The 13,883-nt window shown below is 35.6% G+C and overlaps 1 protein-coding gene across 1 annotated transcript in view; it reads left to right on the top strand.

Annotated features, from left to right (window-relative positions):
- NEDD1 (NEDD1 gamma-tubulin ring complex targeting factor) overlaps positions 1 to 13,883 on the top strand; it is an 82,495-nt gene that overhangs the window by 64,173 nt on the left and 4,439 nt on the right. The window contains exons 7-13 of the mRNA XM_007949767.2: positions 970 to 1,171; positions 1,531 to 1,726; positions 5,551 to 5,679; positions 8,226 to 8,273; positions 9,301 to 9,503; positions 10,421 to 10,577; positions 11,831 to 11,987. Coding sequence (XP_007947958.2) covers positions 970 to 1,171; positions 1,531 to 1,726; positions 5,551 to 5,679; positions 8,226 to 8,273; positions 9,301 to 9,503; positions 10,421 to 10,577; positions 11,831 to 11,987 — 1,092 coding nt within the window. The remainder of the gene's footprint in view (positions 1 to 969; positions 1,172 to 1,530; positions 1,727 to 5,550; positions 5,680 to 8,225; positions 8,274 to 9,300; positions 9,504 to 10,420; positions 10,578 to 11,830; positions 11,988 to 13,883) is intronic.

Genomic DNA, 13,883 nt, shown 5'->3' with positions numbered 1-13,883 from the left:
AGTGACCCCTCCTTGGGTTTCCGAGGCAGTATCACTATGGAAGTAGATTGCCCAACTTTCTGTCCGAGGAGTGGCTGGTGGGTTTGAACCACCAGCCTTCTGGTTAGCAGTCAGATGCCCTTAGGCACTACGCTACCAGAGCCCCCCTATATATATATGTACATATATATATAGGTATATACTAAAACACAGCTACAAGAGTGCTGCAGTTGTGTTCACGATGCCGAACAATAGCTAAAGTTCATGTGAAAGAAAATGGAAATGTTATTACTAGAAGATGTCCTACTGCCAGCCCTGTTATAATGCTGGAGTTTTTACTTACTTATTTCATTTTTCCTTTTTATCTCTTTGAAATTACTGAGAAACCTAAGAGTCAGAAAGCCACTCCTCTCTTATGTCAGACACTAGCAAAGAGCTCAGCTTCACCAGCTCAGTGTCTCTCCTTCTATATTAGATTCCTCAGAGAACCAAACCACATGGATTCTCTTCCTCTTAGCTTCTTGGTCAAGAGATGCTCAACTGAGAACAAAGTAGCAGCTGTTCCACTGTGAAAGGTCATGGTCCTCTGGAGGCCTGCATAGGTCGATAAATGGAATGGGATACTTAAGAGCCTCCTCAACCGGAGGCTAGAACACTTGTTTGTGGAGTAACTAGGGGGAGTAACACATGGGGAATTCTGTCGCATTTACTGCCAAGCTAACAATAATTACTCAAAAAAATTGATGCTGTTTCTAGAAGGTGTAGAAGTCTATCTATTGGAAGTGAAAAGAAAAATAAATGGGATGTCCAGCAATTCTTTTGCATGCCATTTTATTAGAAGTGTCTCTAAGTTAAAATTTAAAATTCTGGCTTATGCATGTTATTTGTCCGATTCTAAGTAACTTTTGTTTTAGTATACATTTATTTATAGAAGCTTATATACCTTTATACAATCACATACCTATGTATACTTTTTCCTCTTTTCCAAAGGGTAGTAAAAACTTTAGTTGCCGATGCCCCTCTAACTGCGGTAGATTTCATGGCTGATGGAGCCACTTTGGCTATTGGATCTTCCCGGGGGAAAATATATCAATATGATTTAAGGATGTTGAAATCACCAGTGAAAACCATCAGTGCTCACAAGACATCTGTGCAGTGTATAGCATTTCAGTTCTCCACTGCTTTTTCTAAGGTGAGTTGTTTTTTTTGGCAGTTTTAATTTTATTAGATAAATCTAGCCTTTAAATATAAAAATTATGTGTTTACTGTTCACTGATTTTACTTTTGTTTTAGAATATTTTTCTATGAGAGTATTTTAAATTTTGGTAAGATGTTATAGTGATACTTAGTTTAAAAACTTTTTTTTTTTGTACTTCTCAAATTTTCTCTCTTCTAAAATATTTTTAAAGTTTTTTTTTTTGAGTGAAAATGTCAGATCCATTGAACATTTGTAAAGGAAACTATTTTTTAATCTAACAGAATTTATAAAATATTAATGTATAGTATGGAACATTAGTAACCTGAGCTTTGAAATATTCCATTCCATGTCAGTCAAGTTTAAATAAAGGTTGTTCAAATAAGCCCATGGCAGTGAACAAACGAACTGTCAATGTGAACAATACCAGTGCAGGAGTTCAGAATTCTGGAATTGTCAGAGAAGCAAAGACCACTTCCATTGCCACAGTTCTACCACAGCCCATGACAGCAGTTGTGGGGACAGGAACAGTTGCAGTTCAAGACAAAGCAGGTAAATGTTGCTTATGTGTACAGTTCTTTTTTTCTCTCAAATATACATAATTAGTCATTTCTTCAAGAACCTAGAACTCAAATTCATGTGAGTATTTAAAGCAAAATTATTAGTAGATATCATAGACTGAGTTAAAATTTTAGCTTTAGCTATGAAGTTGAAAGAAAAAGAAGAAGTTAATGAAAGGCCCTTCTATGCTTACTCTATTTAGCTGACTTTGATTGTGAGAAATACTAATTTTTTTAAGAGTAAAAGAATGGTAACATAAAAATTAATCATTCTTAATGCTACTACCGACCAGGATGACTTTCCGTTGAGTCTTCAGATTAATCAGGTAACGTGAAGATTTGATGCTGTCAAAGAAAGAAAAAAAGCTATGCACTCTGGTGGCATAGTGGTTAAAGCATTTGACTGCTAACCAAAAGGTAGCAGGTTTGAACCCACCAGCCACTCTACAGGAAAAAGATGAGGCAAGCTGTTCCTATAAATATTTACAGCCTTAGAAACCTAATGGGACAGTACTACTCTGTCTTACAGAGTTGCTATGACAGCAGTGGGTTTGGTTTTTGATTTTTACTTCATATTTCAAAGTAGAAAGTAAATCATGTGAGTAAATGAACATTTTTAAGTGCCAAATAGTGCCCACCACATAGTAAGAAGTATGTTAGTAGTTTATTAAATAAAGAAAAGATTTCAATTTTTTAAAGATTTCTTCTGTTTTGATAATCATATTGATGAAACAGTTACAGAGAATTCATTTAGACTTTGTGAAGGTGAAATATGATAAGGTTCTCCTTACTTATTATAGAAAATATTCTTTGCCCACAATAGAGATCATATTCTATAAATTGATGAAAACTCTTTTTTTTTATTTTAAAAAGTTTTGCTATACTGTCAACTTGCAGCAGATATTTTTAAAAGCTTATGTGTAGTATACCAGTATGTTTCTAAAATGTTGTGCTCATTAGGTATGTGTGTATGTATGTGTATCTTTTTTAACTTGCAGGGCAATTGTTTGTCTTGGACAGAAATATTTGTTAGTACTTTTTCAGTATGAATTTACTATTTCTAAGTAAAAGTAGAGTTTTAATTTTGGGGGCATTGATAATGTGAAACAGTTTTTTAAGATAAGTATATTTACTATAAGGAGCCCTGGTGGTACAGTGTTTAAGACATTTGGCTGCTAACCAAAATGTTGGTGGTTTGAACCTACCATCCACTTAGCAGGAGAGAGATGAAGCAGTCTGCTTCTGTAAAGATTTACAGTAGTGGAAATCATATGGGCAATTCTGCTCATATTATAGGGTCACTGTGAGTCAGAATCGACTCAATGGCAGTAGGTTTTATATTTCCTATAAATTTCCTATGACTATTTCTGTCATATTTACTTAGAAGTCATTGTGAGATGCTCTAGGGAAAGTGAATTTGCTCTGTAAACTTTCACCCAAATCAAAATAAAAATTAAAAAAAAAAGTCACTGTGTATTATATAGAAAAAGAAGTAATTAGGTCCTTGTTTAAGAACTCTTGGAAACAAATATCATAGCTGTTTACCATGTTTTTATGCAAATAACACATGCATTATAAACTTTTTGCCATTGGCAGCCCCCTGCAAGATGTTTTCACTAGCACGTTATGATAATTTTTACTTTGCATGTTGCTGTAAAAAATTAGCATAGCGTACTTACAAAAATAACTGTAACCAAAAAAAGAGTAAAGTGCATGTTATTTGTGTAAGATTATGGTACTTAAAAGAACTTCTTTTTGAAATATACCTGAATAATGTTTGCCAAGTTATTGAATTAGCTATATTACGAAAATAGCCATTTTCAAAAATTATTTTATAATAATTTTATTAGTTTTATTACTTTTCAAAAATTAAAATAAAGATTCTTTTGTTTAATATAAGCTTTTTTTTATCATAAGGAGGCTTGTGTTTCACAGCGACAGCATTAATTAAGAACTGAAATACTCGGGTGTGCGGTGTCACTGGTTAATGAAAATTCCTGGTTGATTAGCGAAATTTCTGGCAAATGGGTACTTGCTCTGCCCACACACAAGTTTGAAATTTTTGTTTATTAATTTTATTTTGAAGTAATTGCAAACTTAAAGAAAAGTTACAAAAAATAGAATTAAAAACTCCTGAATCCAAGAGAAGGGGGAGGAAATTTCTTTGTCACGATTTAACTTGTGATATAAACAAACTTTAATGATGGTGATGCACAAATGATTCAGTTATATCATAATTTCTATCCGGTATTAGCCCAAAAACAGCCCTGGTGGTGCAGTGTCTAAGGCATTTGGCTGCTTACCAAAATGTTAGTGGTTTGAACCCACCAGCTGCTCAGCAGGAGAGAGATGAGGGAGTCTGTTTCTGTAAAGATTTACAGCCTTGGAAACCCTATGGGGCAGATACCTTATGGGGTAGGGTTGCCCTGTAGGATCTCTGAGGCTGTAAATCTTTATGGAAGCACAGTGCCACATCTTTTTCCAGTGGAGCAACTGGTAGGTTCAAACCTCTGACTTTCAGTTCGCAACCACACACTTCACTACTATACCACTGGGGCTCCCGGGGGTATTAGTAGAAAACTTTACTTCATTAGCTAGTTTAGACATTTCTTAGACGTACAAACTGTTGTTTTCTTACCAGGCTTTTCCTTTTTCATTTAATTCTGAGATGCCAAATAAAACACTTTTTAAAACATAATTCGTTCTGTGCTGCCAATCCATGATGCCAGACTTTTGTAACATCTCTTGAATCTCTAGAATCCAGTCCTTAACCAAAATGAACAAGAAGAGCTTGCAGCCTTCCTGAAACAAAGTCCCTGCCCTAAAGTCATGCATCATACACTGCCAGAGAAAATAAACAGCTGCATGTCTCTTTATTATAGTCTACTGTACTGTTCTCTGAGCTTGGCATTCTAGGTTTCCCCCTGTTAGTAAACTACAGAGGGGTTAATGAAGCTGTTTGAGGTTGATAAGGCTGAGGGCAATGGTAAACTCCCATCTTTAGTAAAGGAAAAAGAGAGGGAAGGGAACAAATGCTTATTGAATCTTGTTATTTGTTGTTGTTGTTGTTGTTGCTTGCCATCGAGTCGGCCCCGACTCCTAGCGACCCCTCCTTGGGTTTCCGAGGCAGTTATCACTACGGAAGTAGGATTGCCCAACCTTCCTTCCGAGGAGTGGCTGGTGGGTTTGAACCGCCAGCCTCCTGGTTAGCAGTCAAGTGCCTTGGCACTATGCTGCCAGAGCTCCTTGTTATTTGTTAGCCATTGTTAATATATATATGCCTGACAGGCATTTTTTTTTTTTTAAATCATTTGTGGATGGTCCCATCAGTAAGAAAAGTAAGTTATGTTCTGTATACTTTGTTTAAGAGAGCAGTAAATGATACAAAATTTAGAAAACTTCCATGAAAATGGCTAAAATAAAGTGTTGGTATATGAACAATTTGAGAAACTTTTTCTTCCATGGGGAAGCCCCTGAATAACGCAGACATTTAGCATGCTTGACCGCTAACCAAAGGGTTGGAAGTTCAAGTTTACCCATGGCGCCTCAGAAGAAAGGCCTAGTGATCTTCTGAAAAATCAATTCTTTGTGGGCACACATGGCGTCGCCATGAGTCAGGGGCAGCTGGTGGTCATTGCTTGAAAATGCTTGTTAACTGAGCCATTGTTTTCTTCTACTCTCTTTGCCTGAATGTTCCTGGTTTGAACAGTACTAACCACGTGGATAAGGCTGGCATTAATTTTTAGAACTTAGCTTCTGATGATAAAATTCATTTAGATATAGTAACATTCATTTTTAATATCTAATTCCTGCAAGGTTTGCCTCGAAGCATAAACACAGATATTTTATCAAAGGAAACAGACGGTGGAAAAAATCAAGATTTCTCCAGCTTCAATGATACTGGGAAAAGTAGTTTAGGTGACATGTTCTCACCTATTAGAGACGGTAAGTCTGTTCAAATTGGAGCTTATTATGTTCTGTCACTGATAGTCATTATGTTTTTATTCTGGCTAAAAGATGTGAGGGGTAGCTCCACTTTAACACCATTCATGACAGTTTCTTGGCTTTGTCAATCCCTGGGGTGCTATCTTTTCCTTTGCTGTGAGTAGAGTTATGTCACTAAGATGTTTCAGGTGTTATCATTCTAAAATATATGATGGTAATTTTCACATAGGAACTATGCAGATAGCTCTCTAGTTAGCATTCTGGTTTTCACACAAGTTTCTTAAAAGAAGTTTTACCTCTGTAGGTAATCTTTTACTTATATTTGTATCTAAATATATCTTAAAATCTCGGATATTTTGATAGGCAAAAAACAGTGGTGTAGTGCCTAAAGCTTTTGACTGCTAACCAAAAGGCTGGCAGTTCAAACCCACCAGCCACTCCTTGGAAGGAAGGTTGGGCAATCTACTTCCATAGTGATACTGCCTCAGAAACCCAGGGAGGGGTTGCTACGAGTGGTATCTGACTCGACAGCAGTGAGGTTTTTTTTTTATCATTAATGTTTAATTAGGATTTATTAAATGTTTTCATGGGGCAATATGACCAGGTGATGAAGTGTCTCCACTTTTATAATGTGTATGAAAGTGCTACCCCACCCCCACACCTTTTTTTCCCATTGCTGGTAAATGTTGCCATTAGGGAGAAAAATCTCTGCCATTTTGATAACTAGAATCACTATATCATCACTGTTCATATTATATCAATTTGGTATGTTGCATGATTGTATTTTTATTTACTTATTTTTTTTTGGTATTTACTGTTCATACTGTTTTTCGTAGTGGAATAGTCTCAACTGCTAGTAGCGTTATTACCAACAATATGGTTAAATTTTTAGAGGGTAACTTGGCAAAGTTAACATATTCATGCTTCTTATCCTGATAATCTCATTTCTACAAATTAACCCTAAGAAAATCATCAGAGAAGCCCATAGAGCTTTGTGTGTTAATTGCTGTTTTACTTACTATAGAGAAAAACTGGATAGAATCTAAGTGTCAGCAGTAGCAGGATGTTTAAATGGTTCCTTCCATTCGTGATCTTGTACAGTGTCATTTTTTACTTTAAATAGCCCATTTTCCAAGTTTTCTGCAATTAGTTTCACAATCAGAAATAATAAATACATATATGACAGTACAGACTGATTAATAAAGGAGCGTCTTCTGCCTTTCTCCACCCAGAACATGACTGCTTAAATTGCCAGGTTACATGTCACCATCTGTCTAATGGAAGAGGAAGGATTTTTTTTTCCTCCTCCTCCTTAGGATGAAGAGGTCAAACTACATCATTAATGAGTAAAGACAGAAAGGATGTGGGTAAAGGAGGGAAAAGTGGTTTGAGCTGGTAATGAGAAAGGTTTCTGAGTTTAGGAGCTGTAGCTACGAGACCCTGGAGCACCTGATGAACTGACAAATGTACTAGAGGGCTTTTTAGAAGTGTTTGGTCAATAAATTAAATCCCCTCTGATGGTGTTTAAGGGAAATGCATAAAGGATAGATATTCCTTTAAATTACTTTTGCTATATTTAAAAATGTTGTTAGAATTGAAGCCATATGCCCCTGCACTCATTAGTATTTCATGCTATTAATAAGGAAAAACAGGGATACTAATACACAGTACTGGTTTTCATTGTGAATAGATTTGTCTCTTAATCTCAAGGATGCAGCTCTCTATTGAGGTAAAAGGTTTAATGTTGTTTGCACCTCAGCTTCTTCGTCTTAAATAAGAATACCACTGCTTTTGTTAAGAGGTAACAGTTTTGTAAGTTAATATCTTGTAAATTAACAACTTCTGAAAGTGTTTGTGCATATAGACACACATACATGTAGGTAAATGATATTCCTAATAATGTGATAAACTTGGGTGTTTATTCACCATTAGAATTCCTGGTAAATTTATCTATGAATTTTGACCATTTTTTATGAAATCTATTAGTTAAATAATTTTTCATGTTAATTGCTAATTGAATAATACTATAGCATTGAAATATTCTTACACCTATTTTACCATTGAAATAATACTAATAAAACCTTATGTATTCTAAGAATGTACTGCTTACAAAGTACTTTTACATTATTTCAGTTAATCCTCAAAACAGAGTTAAGAGATGGTCAGCCCTTACCCACTTTTTATAGATTTGGAAACTAAAGGTTAGTTGCATTGAAGACTTGTCTGAAATCACAACACTTTGCAATAGTATAGATAATTAGATTACAGGTCTCTGGAGCCTACTCCAGTGCGTTTCCTACTGTGCCTTGCTGCCTCATGAAATGGGTGTATACTGTAGTTTTTTTTTTTTTTTTTTTTTTCCCTCCCTGATTCACTGCTATTTATGAAGCTAAAAGAATGAAAAGGAAAGTTTAGCTTTAACCTCATTTGTATTTTCCTTCCTAAAATCTTAGGTCTCTGAACCCTGTGGGTAGTGAATAGGAAACTTCAGCTGCTATGGCTTCCTTTTCACCATTTAAAAATTTGATTTTCTAATGTCATTATAGATGCTGTAGTTAACAAGGGAAGTGATGAGCCCATGGTCAAAGGAGATGGTAAGAACTACTGAGAAATACTTTCATGAAAATTAAAAGGGATATCAAATTATCTGTTGCTGTGTAACACACTACCGAAACAGCTTGAGGCTTAAAAGAGTAAACATTCTTTAATCTCATAATTTTTGTGGGTTAGAAATCCAGGCATGGCTTAGTTGGATACTGTGGCCTCAGGTCTCTCTCAGTGCTTCAGTAAGAATGGCAACCAGAGCTGCAGATGTCTCAAGGCTGGACAACAAGCTGATTCATATGGCTGTTGGCTGGGCATTTCAGTACTTGCCACATGAGCTTCTTCAGAGGGCAGCTCATTTCCCTCAGAGGAAGTCAGTAATTGAGTGAAAGAGGGCACCTGAGATGAAAGCCACAATATTTTTATATCCTCATTTTGGAAAGGGAGCTCTGGTAACGTAGTGCCTAAGGCACTTGACTGCTAACTAGAAGGCTGGTGGTTCAAACCCACCAGCCACTCCTTGGAAGGAAGGTTGGGCAGTCTACTTCCATAGTGATACCTCCTTGGAAACCCAAGGGGGGGTCGCTATGAGTCAGGTCTGACTGGTCAGCACATATCAACAACACAACAACAATATTGGCAATGACATATGATCACATCTTTCTGTTACAAGCAAGTTACTTGATCCAACCCACATTCAAAATGAGGGCATTACACAAAGGCATGGAAACCAGGGGGTAAGGGTCATCAGGAGCTATCTTAGAGGCTGCTACAAAGATACATTGTACAGTTAAAAACTAAGTTAACAACTCTCATTTATCAAAAACAGAAACATTTATTTTGTTCATGGTTTTCAAAGTATTTTCCCATACTTTTAATCCTCACCACTTTGGGAGATGGATGTCATCATTCACATTTACAGATCAGAGGTAGAGAAGGGAAATGAACCAGTCTTCTGAATCCAAATTTCATGTTCTTCTACTATATTAATTTACCCAATTGTTAAGTCCTTTTCTTAAATATCCAAGATTGGAGGACATCATATACAAGTGCAATTTTTTTCTCCTCTTTTTTTAGGCCTTGATTTCCTACCACAGTTGAACTCAGTGTTTCCTCCAAGAAAAAATCCAGTCACTTCAAGCACTTCTGTATTGCATTCTAGTCCTCTTAATGTCTTTATGGGATCTCCAGGAAAAGAAGAAATTGAAAATCATGATCTGGCAGCTGAGTCTAAGAAAATGTATCTCGGAAAACAAGAAGCTAAAGACTCTTTGAAACAGGTATCTGAAATCTCTATATGTGTTTATCAGTAGCATGTATCATGGAGCTGATCACTAGAGTGTAGATGGCAGTGGGTATGTCCTAATTATTTACAGTGCTGTCTACTTAATAGGTAGACAAATACTCTTAAATTGGGATGTTACAAATGGCTAAAGAGTATTTTGAAATCCATCTTTGGATATGTTGAAGATAACAGCAGAGGTAAACTTTTTTTTTTTTCCTAAAACAAGATGCTTGATTTATTTCTCTATACAAGAACACCTGAATTCCTTTAAAATGTATTTCCATTCAGCATAATGTACCTAATTGATGGCTAAGTCATTTTGCTCTAGGTTTGATATAAAGTTGATGGCATTAAGAATGGAATTCATCATTATTGCTTTCTGATATAATACTGTATCTCATATATAATTTGATTTCCTTTGTAAGGGCTCAAAATGATCAAATATTACCAGGAAGTACTGTATAATAACAGACAAATCTGTTAAGTATTTAGTGTGTGTGTGTGTGTGTGTGTGTGTGTGGTTTTTTTTTTCTTTCCCATATTTATTTTTTAGGATGGCATTGAAAAAATATGATTCAAGAGTTACAAACATGTTTTTTATTTTCCAAATATTTCTGACTAGCTTCTATGGGTGTTTGGGTTTTTTTTTCTGCCAATGATCTTCATTTTAAATGATATTCAACAGCAGATGCTTGGAAAATGAGATTTTTCCTTATCATATTATCATTAAGGTTTTTTTTTTATTAGTAAACTTGATTTATTTTGCTATTAGTCTTAGCATTTTTTTCTTCTAATATCCCTTCCTTCTTTCTCTCCCTTGACACTACTGGGGGAGGTGGGGAGTAGTTACAAATTAATATGGGAAAACCCAGAAATTATGTATTAAGGTGATTGTTTATTTTAAATACAAAGTTTGCAAAGTTGATCTCCTCCGGTGCTGAAACTGGAAATTTAAATACCTCTTCATCATCTAACCAAGCAAGAAGTCCTGAGAAATTGGAAAAGCCAGAGAAAGAACTAGAAACCCAGTTGATGTATGAACCACCTATCAATGGATCCTCTACCCCAAGTAAGTACATAAAACTTAATGATGATTGAAAATGTTATGTTGAAAAGTTCTACAATTACTTAGCTTCAAATGTGTAAATAAATTGAATAATCATAAACTGAAAAAGTTTAAAGTTTATAGGCAGTTTTCTAGTGGGACTCTCTGGAAGACAGCAAAATATCTGAGTGGTTAAATTCAGCTGCATTGTTTTAATACTCTTTTTGTGTGAATTTCACTCACAACCTAATACCTGTCTTGATCTAATGTGGTATGGATAGAATTAAAATTAGGACTTTTTAAATAGAGATGGTTAACTATGGAATAAGGAGCCCTCGTGGTACAGTGGTTAAATGCTTGACTACTAAACAAAAGGACAGCAGTTTGAAGCCACTACCTACACCTCAGCAGAAAGATTGGCAGTCTGCTTTCGTAAAGATTAAACCAAACCAAAATGACTGCCATCAAGTTGATTCTTGCTCATAGGGACCTCCATTTGGTTTCGAAGTCGGCCAAATGCCTTAAACACTACACTATCAGAGCTCCTTTCCGTAAAGATTATAGCCTGGAAAATCTTATGGGGCAGTTCTACTCTGTCCTATAGAGTCACTATGAGTTGGAATCGACTTGATGGCAGTGGATTTTGTTTCGAATTTAACTATCAAATACTTCATTTTAAGTCTTTTTCTTTCTTTTTCTTTTTAAAGACGTATCCTTAGAGTTCATGCCATAGACCCATAAAAACTTGATGACATTTAAAGGGATTTTAGGTTCAGCTATAAGAATTATGTATACAAAGCAACTTTCTGTATAGAAGCAACTCTTTGATATAGATTGTTCTTCCATTTTAAGGCTTCTGTATGTATTTTACAATTGTTTCAAATCTAGGGCCTTGCCTGTAGAACTGCTTTACTCCTGCCTATACTCCTTCTGTTTTGTTTTTGATAGTCTTGGTTTATCTAGTTTGTGGTGCAGCTTGTCACATTCATCTTTTTTATAGGAAAGAGTTCAGAGCTTCTTCAGAATTAATCCCTCTGTCATTTATTATTACGTACATTAGACAGTAGGCAGTTTATGTATATAGATAAATGATTATTAGAAATAATGTCATGGAAAGTTTCTAAGATTCATATTCTAGACAGTGATTTTTTTTAATGTCATGGGAACACTGTTATTTGCCAGTTTTTCAAGTGTTCCCATGCCAAATTTTATTTAAAAATGTTTGATGTGTCTTATTCCAAGTTGTCTATTAATATTTTCTCCATTCTTTGTTTCAGATCCAAACATAGCATCCTCCGTCACTGCTGGAGTTGCCAGTTCACTGTCAGGAAAAATAGCTGATACCATTGGAAATAATCAGCCAAATGCACCGTTGACATCTGTTCAAATCCATTTTATTCAGAACATGATACAGGAAACACTGGATGACTTTAGGTAGTAGTTGAGAAATTACTCTATCTAAACCTTAATTTAAAAAAAAACAACCGTAAAACCAAGACTATAAGCAATGTTTGGTGGTTACTGCTTTTGCTTATGTTTTAGTGTCTATAAAATATAGAAAACATGATACATTTTGTTGCTCTTGATGTACTTCCTTTATTGCTTATCGGTCAGGAAAAAGCACATTCGTGTAGAGTAATTATTAAATAACTTGGCAGAGGCAGGCTGTTGTTGTAGATTTTTTAAATTATCAGAATGTAGATAGATTCTGGGAATCTCAAATGGGGTTCTTAAATAGCACACTTACAGATTATCTGTTAAGTATGGTATATATAATACTATCATGTGACATATTTTAAGAAGGAGTTCTGAATATTTGCCAATAGAATACATCCACATATAACTCTTAATTTAAAAGACTTCTTGCCTGGATCTCTTCTTGTCTTTCTTACTCAGTACTTGCCTTCAGATGATTTGAGGGTAGCATGATTAGAACCTTCCCTGCAGCAGGTTTGGAATCTGAGAGCTAAGGAGATGAAAATCAGAGCTGCCAGCATTTTGGGTTGCTGGAGAGTTGGTACATACCTTTGTTCTCTGTTTCTGCCCCTGGTTTTGCCCCTTTTATTATTATTCTTCGTAATTTTCATGTATTATTTTGTAAGCAAGAATTATTTCATTTTATTGATACAGCTATTTTATAACTACCCTCCAAAGAGGAGTCTCGGCCTGCTTTCAGCCGTAGAGGGTTGCAGTGGTCTGTGTAGTGAAGGCCTGCAGGGAGGGGCCTTTCTCAACCAAAGAAAGTGGCTGCCTCCTCTTCCATCAGGGCCTGGGGTATAGGTTGATCCCCATTCTCTCCTGCCCTAAGCCCTTCACCAGGTTTTGTGTATCTGTACCTTAGAAGGTCTTTCTCAGGTCTCCTGATTTTCCACATAACCATTTAATGAAAGCTCATGGGGAAAAGTCAATGGGTAAATGCAAACTTTCTTTGTGGTCAGGAAGCCTGGGGATTCTAACCTGCCATGGCATTTCTCACTTGCCCTTTAAAAAAATATGGAAATTTCTGTTAATTTCACCTTACCCTGTCAATGGCAGCCTTCTCTTCCTACTGCTCTTTACGGATAAAAGCAATTTATGAATCTCTTCTCCCAGGAGGGGTTCTTCATTTTCTGGATTTTAGTTCATTAGGTTTCTTTGTACTCTCAGCTCTGATGAATTGAAAACTCTATGATTTTATAGGGTTTCTGGCTTGTTTTTGTTACTAGGATTGGGAAGATTATATCTTAAGCTGAAGTCTATGGATTTGTTTTTTTGTCATTCAGAGAAGATTTAAGTTTCTTCTGGCAAGCAAATCTTGATCCTGTAGTTTTTTTGATTTCAGGCTTTGTTAGGATGTGTTTTTTGTTGTTGTTGTTTTTTTTTTTTCATTTTGCCTTTATTCTTATGGATTAGTCCTAGCTCTTCTAGTATCTACTTAAATGTAATGAGTAGATTAAATATAATAAGAGAATTTATTTATGACTTCAAGGTAGAGAAGCTTTTAAACATACAACTCACTAACTATAAAAAAAGATTGATAAATTTGACTACGTTATTAGATTAGTAAATTTTAGTACATTAATAAAAACTGCTCATTTTGGGCAGAAGACATGAATAGACACTTCACCAAGGACGATACTCAAGTGGCCAAAAAACATATGAAGAAATGCTCACAATCATTAGCTATTAGAGAGATGCAAATCAAAACAACAATGAGGTACCATCTTGCCCCAGCACTGCTAGGAAAGTTCAACAAGACAGAAAATAACAAATGCTGGTGAGGTTGTGGAGAGATTGGGACTCTCATACACTGCTGGTGGAACTGTAAAATGGTACAACCATTGTGGAAAG

Source organism: Orycteropus afer, unplaced genomic scaffold (genome assembly GCF_000298275.1).
Source record: "Orycteropus afer afer isolate SDZICR_OR568_19922 unplaced genomic scaffold, OryAfe1.0 scaffold00253, whole genome shotgun sequence".
Taxonomy (NCBI): domain Eukaryota; kingdom Metazoa; phylum Chordata; class Mammalia; order Tubulidentata; family Orycteropodidae; genus Orycteropus; species Orycteropus afer.
This window is presented reverse-complemented; position numbering and strand designations above follow the sequence as displayed.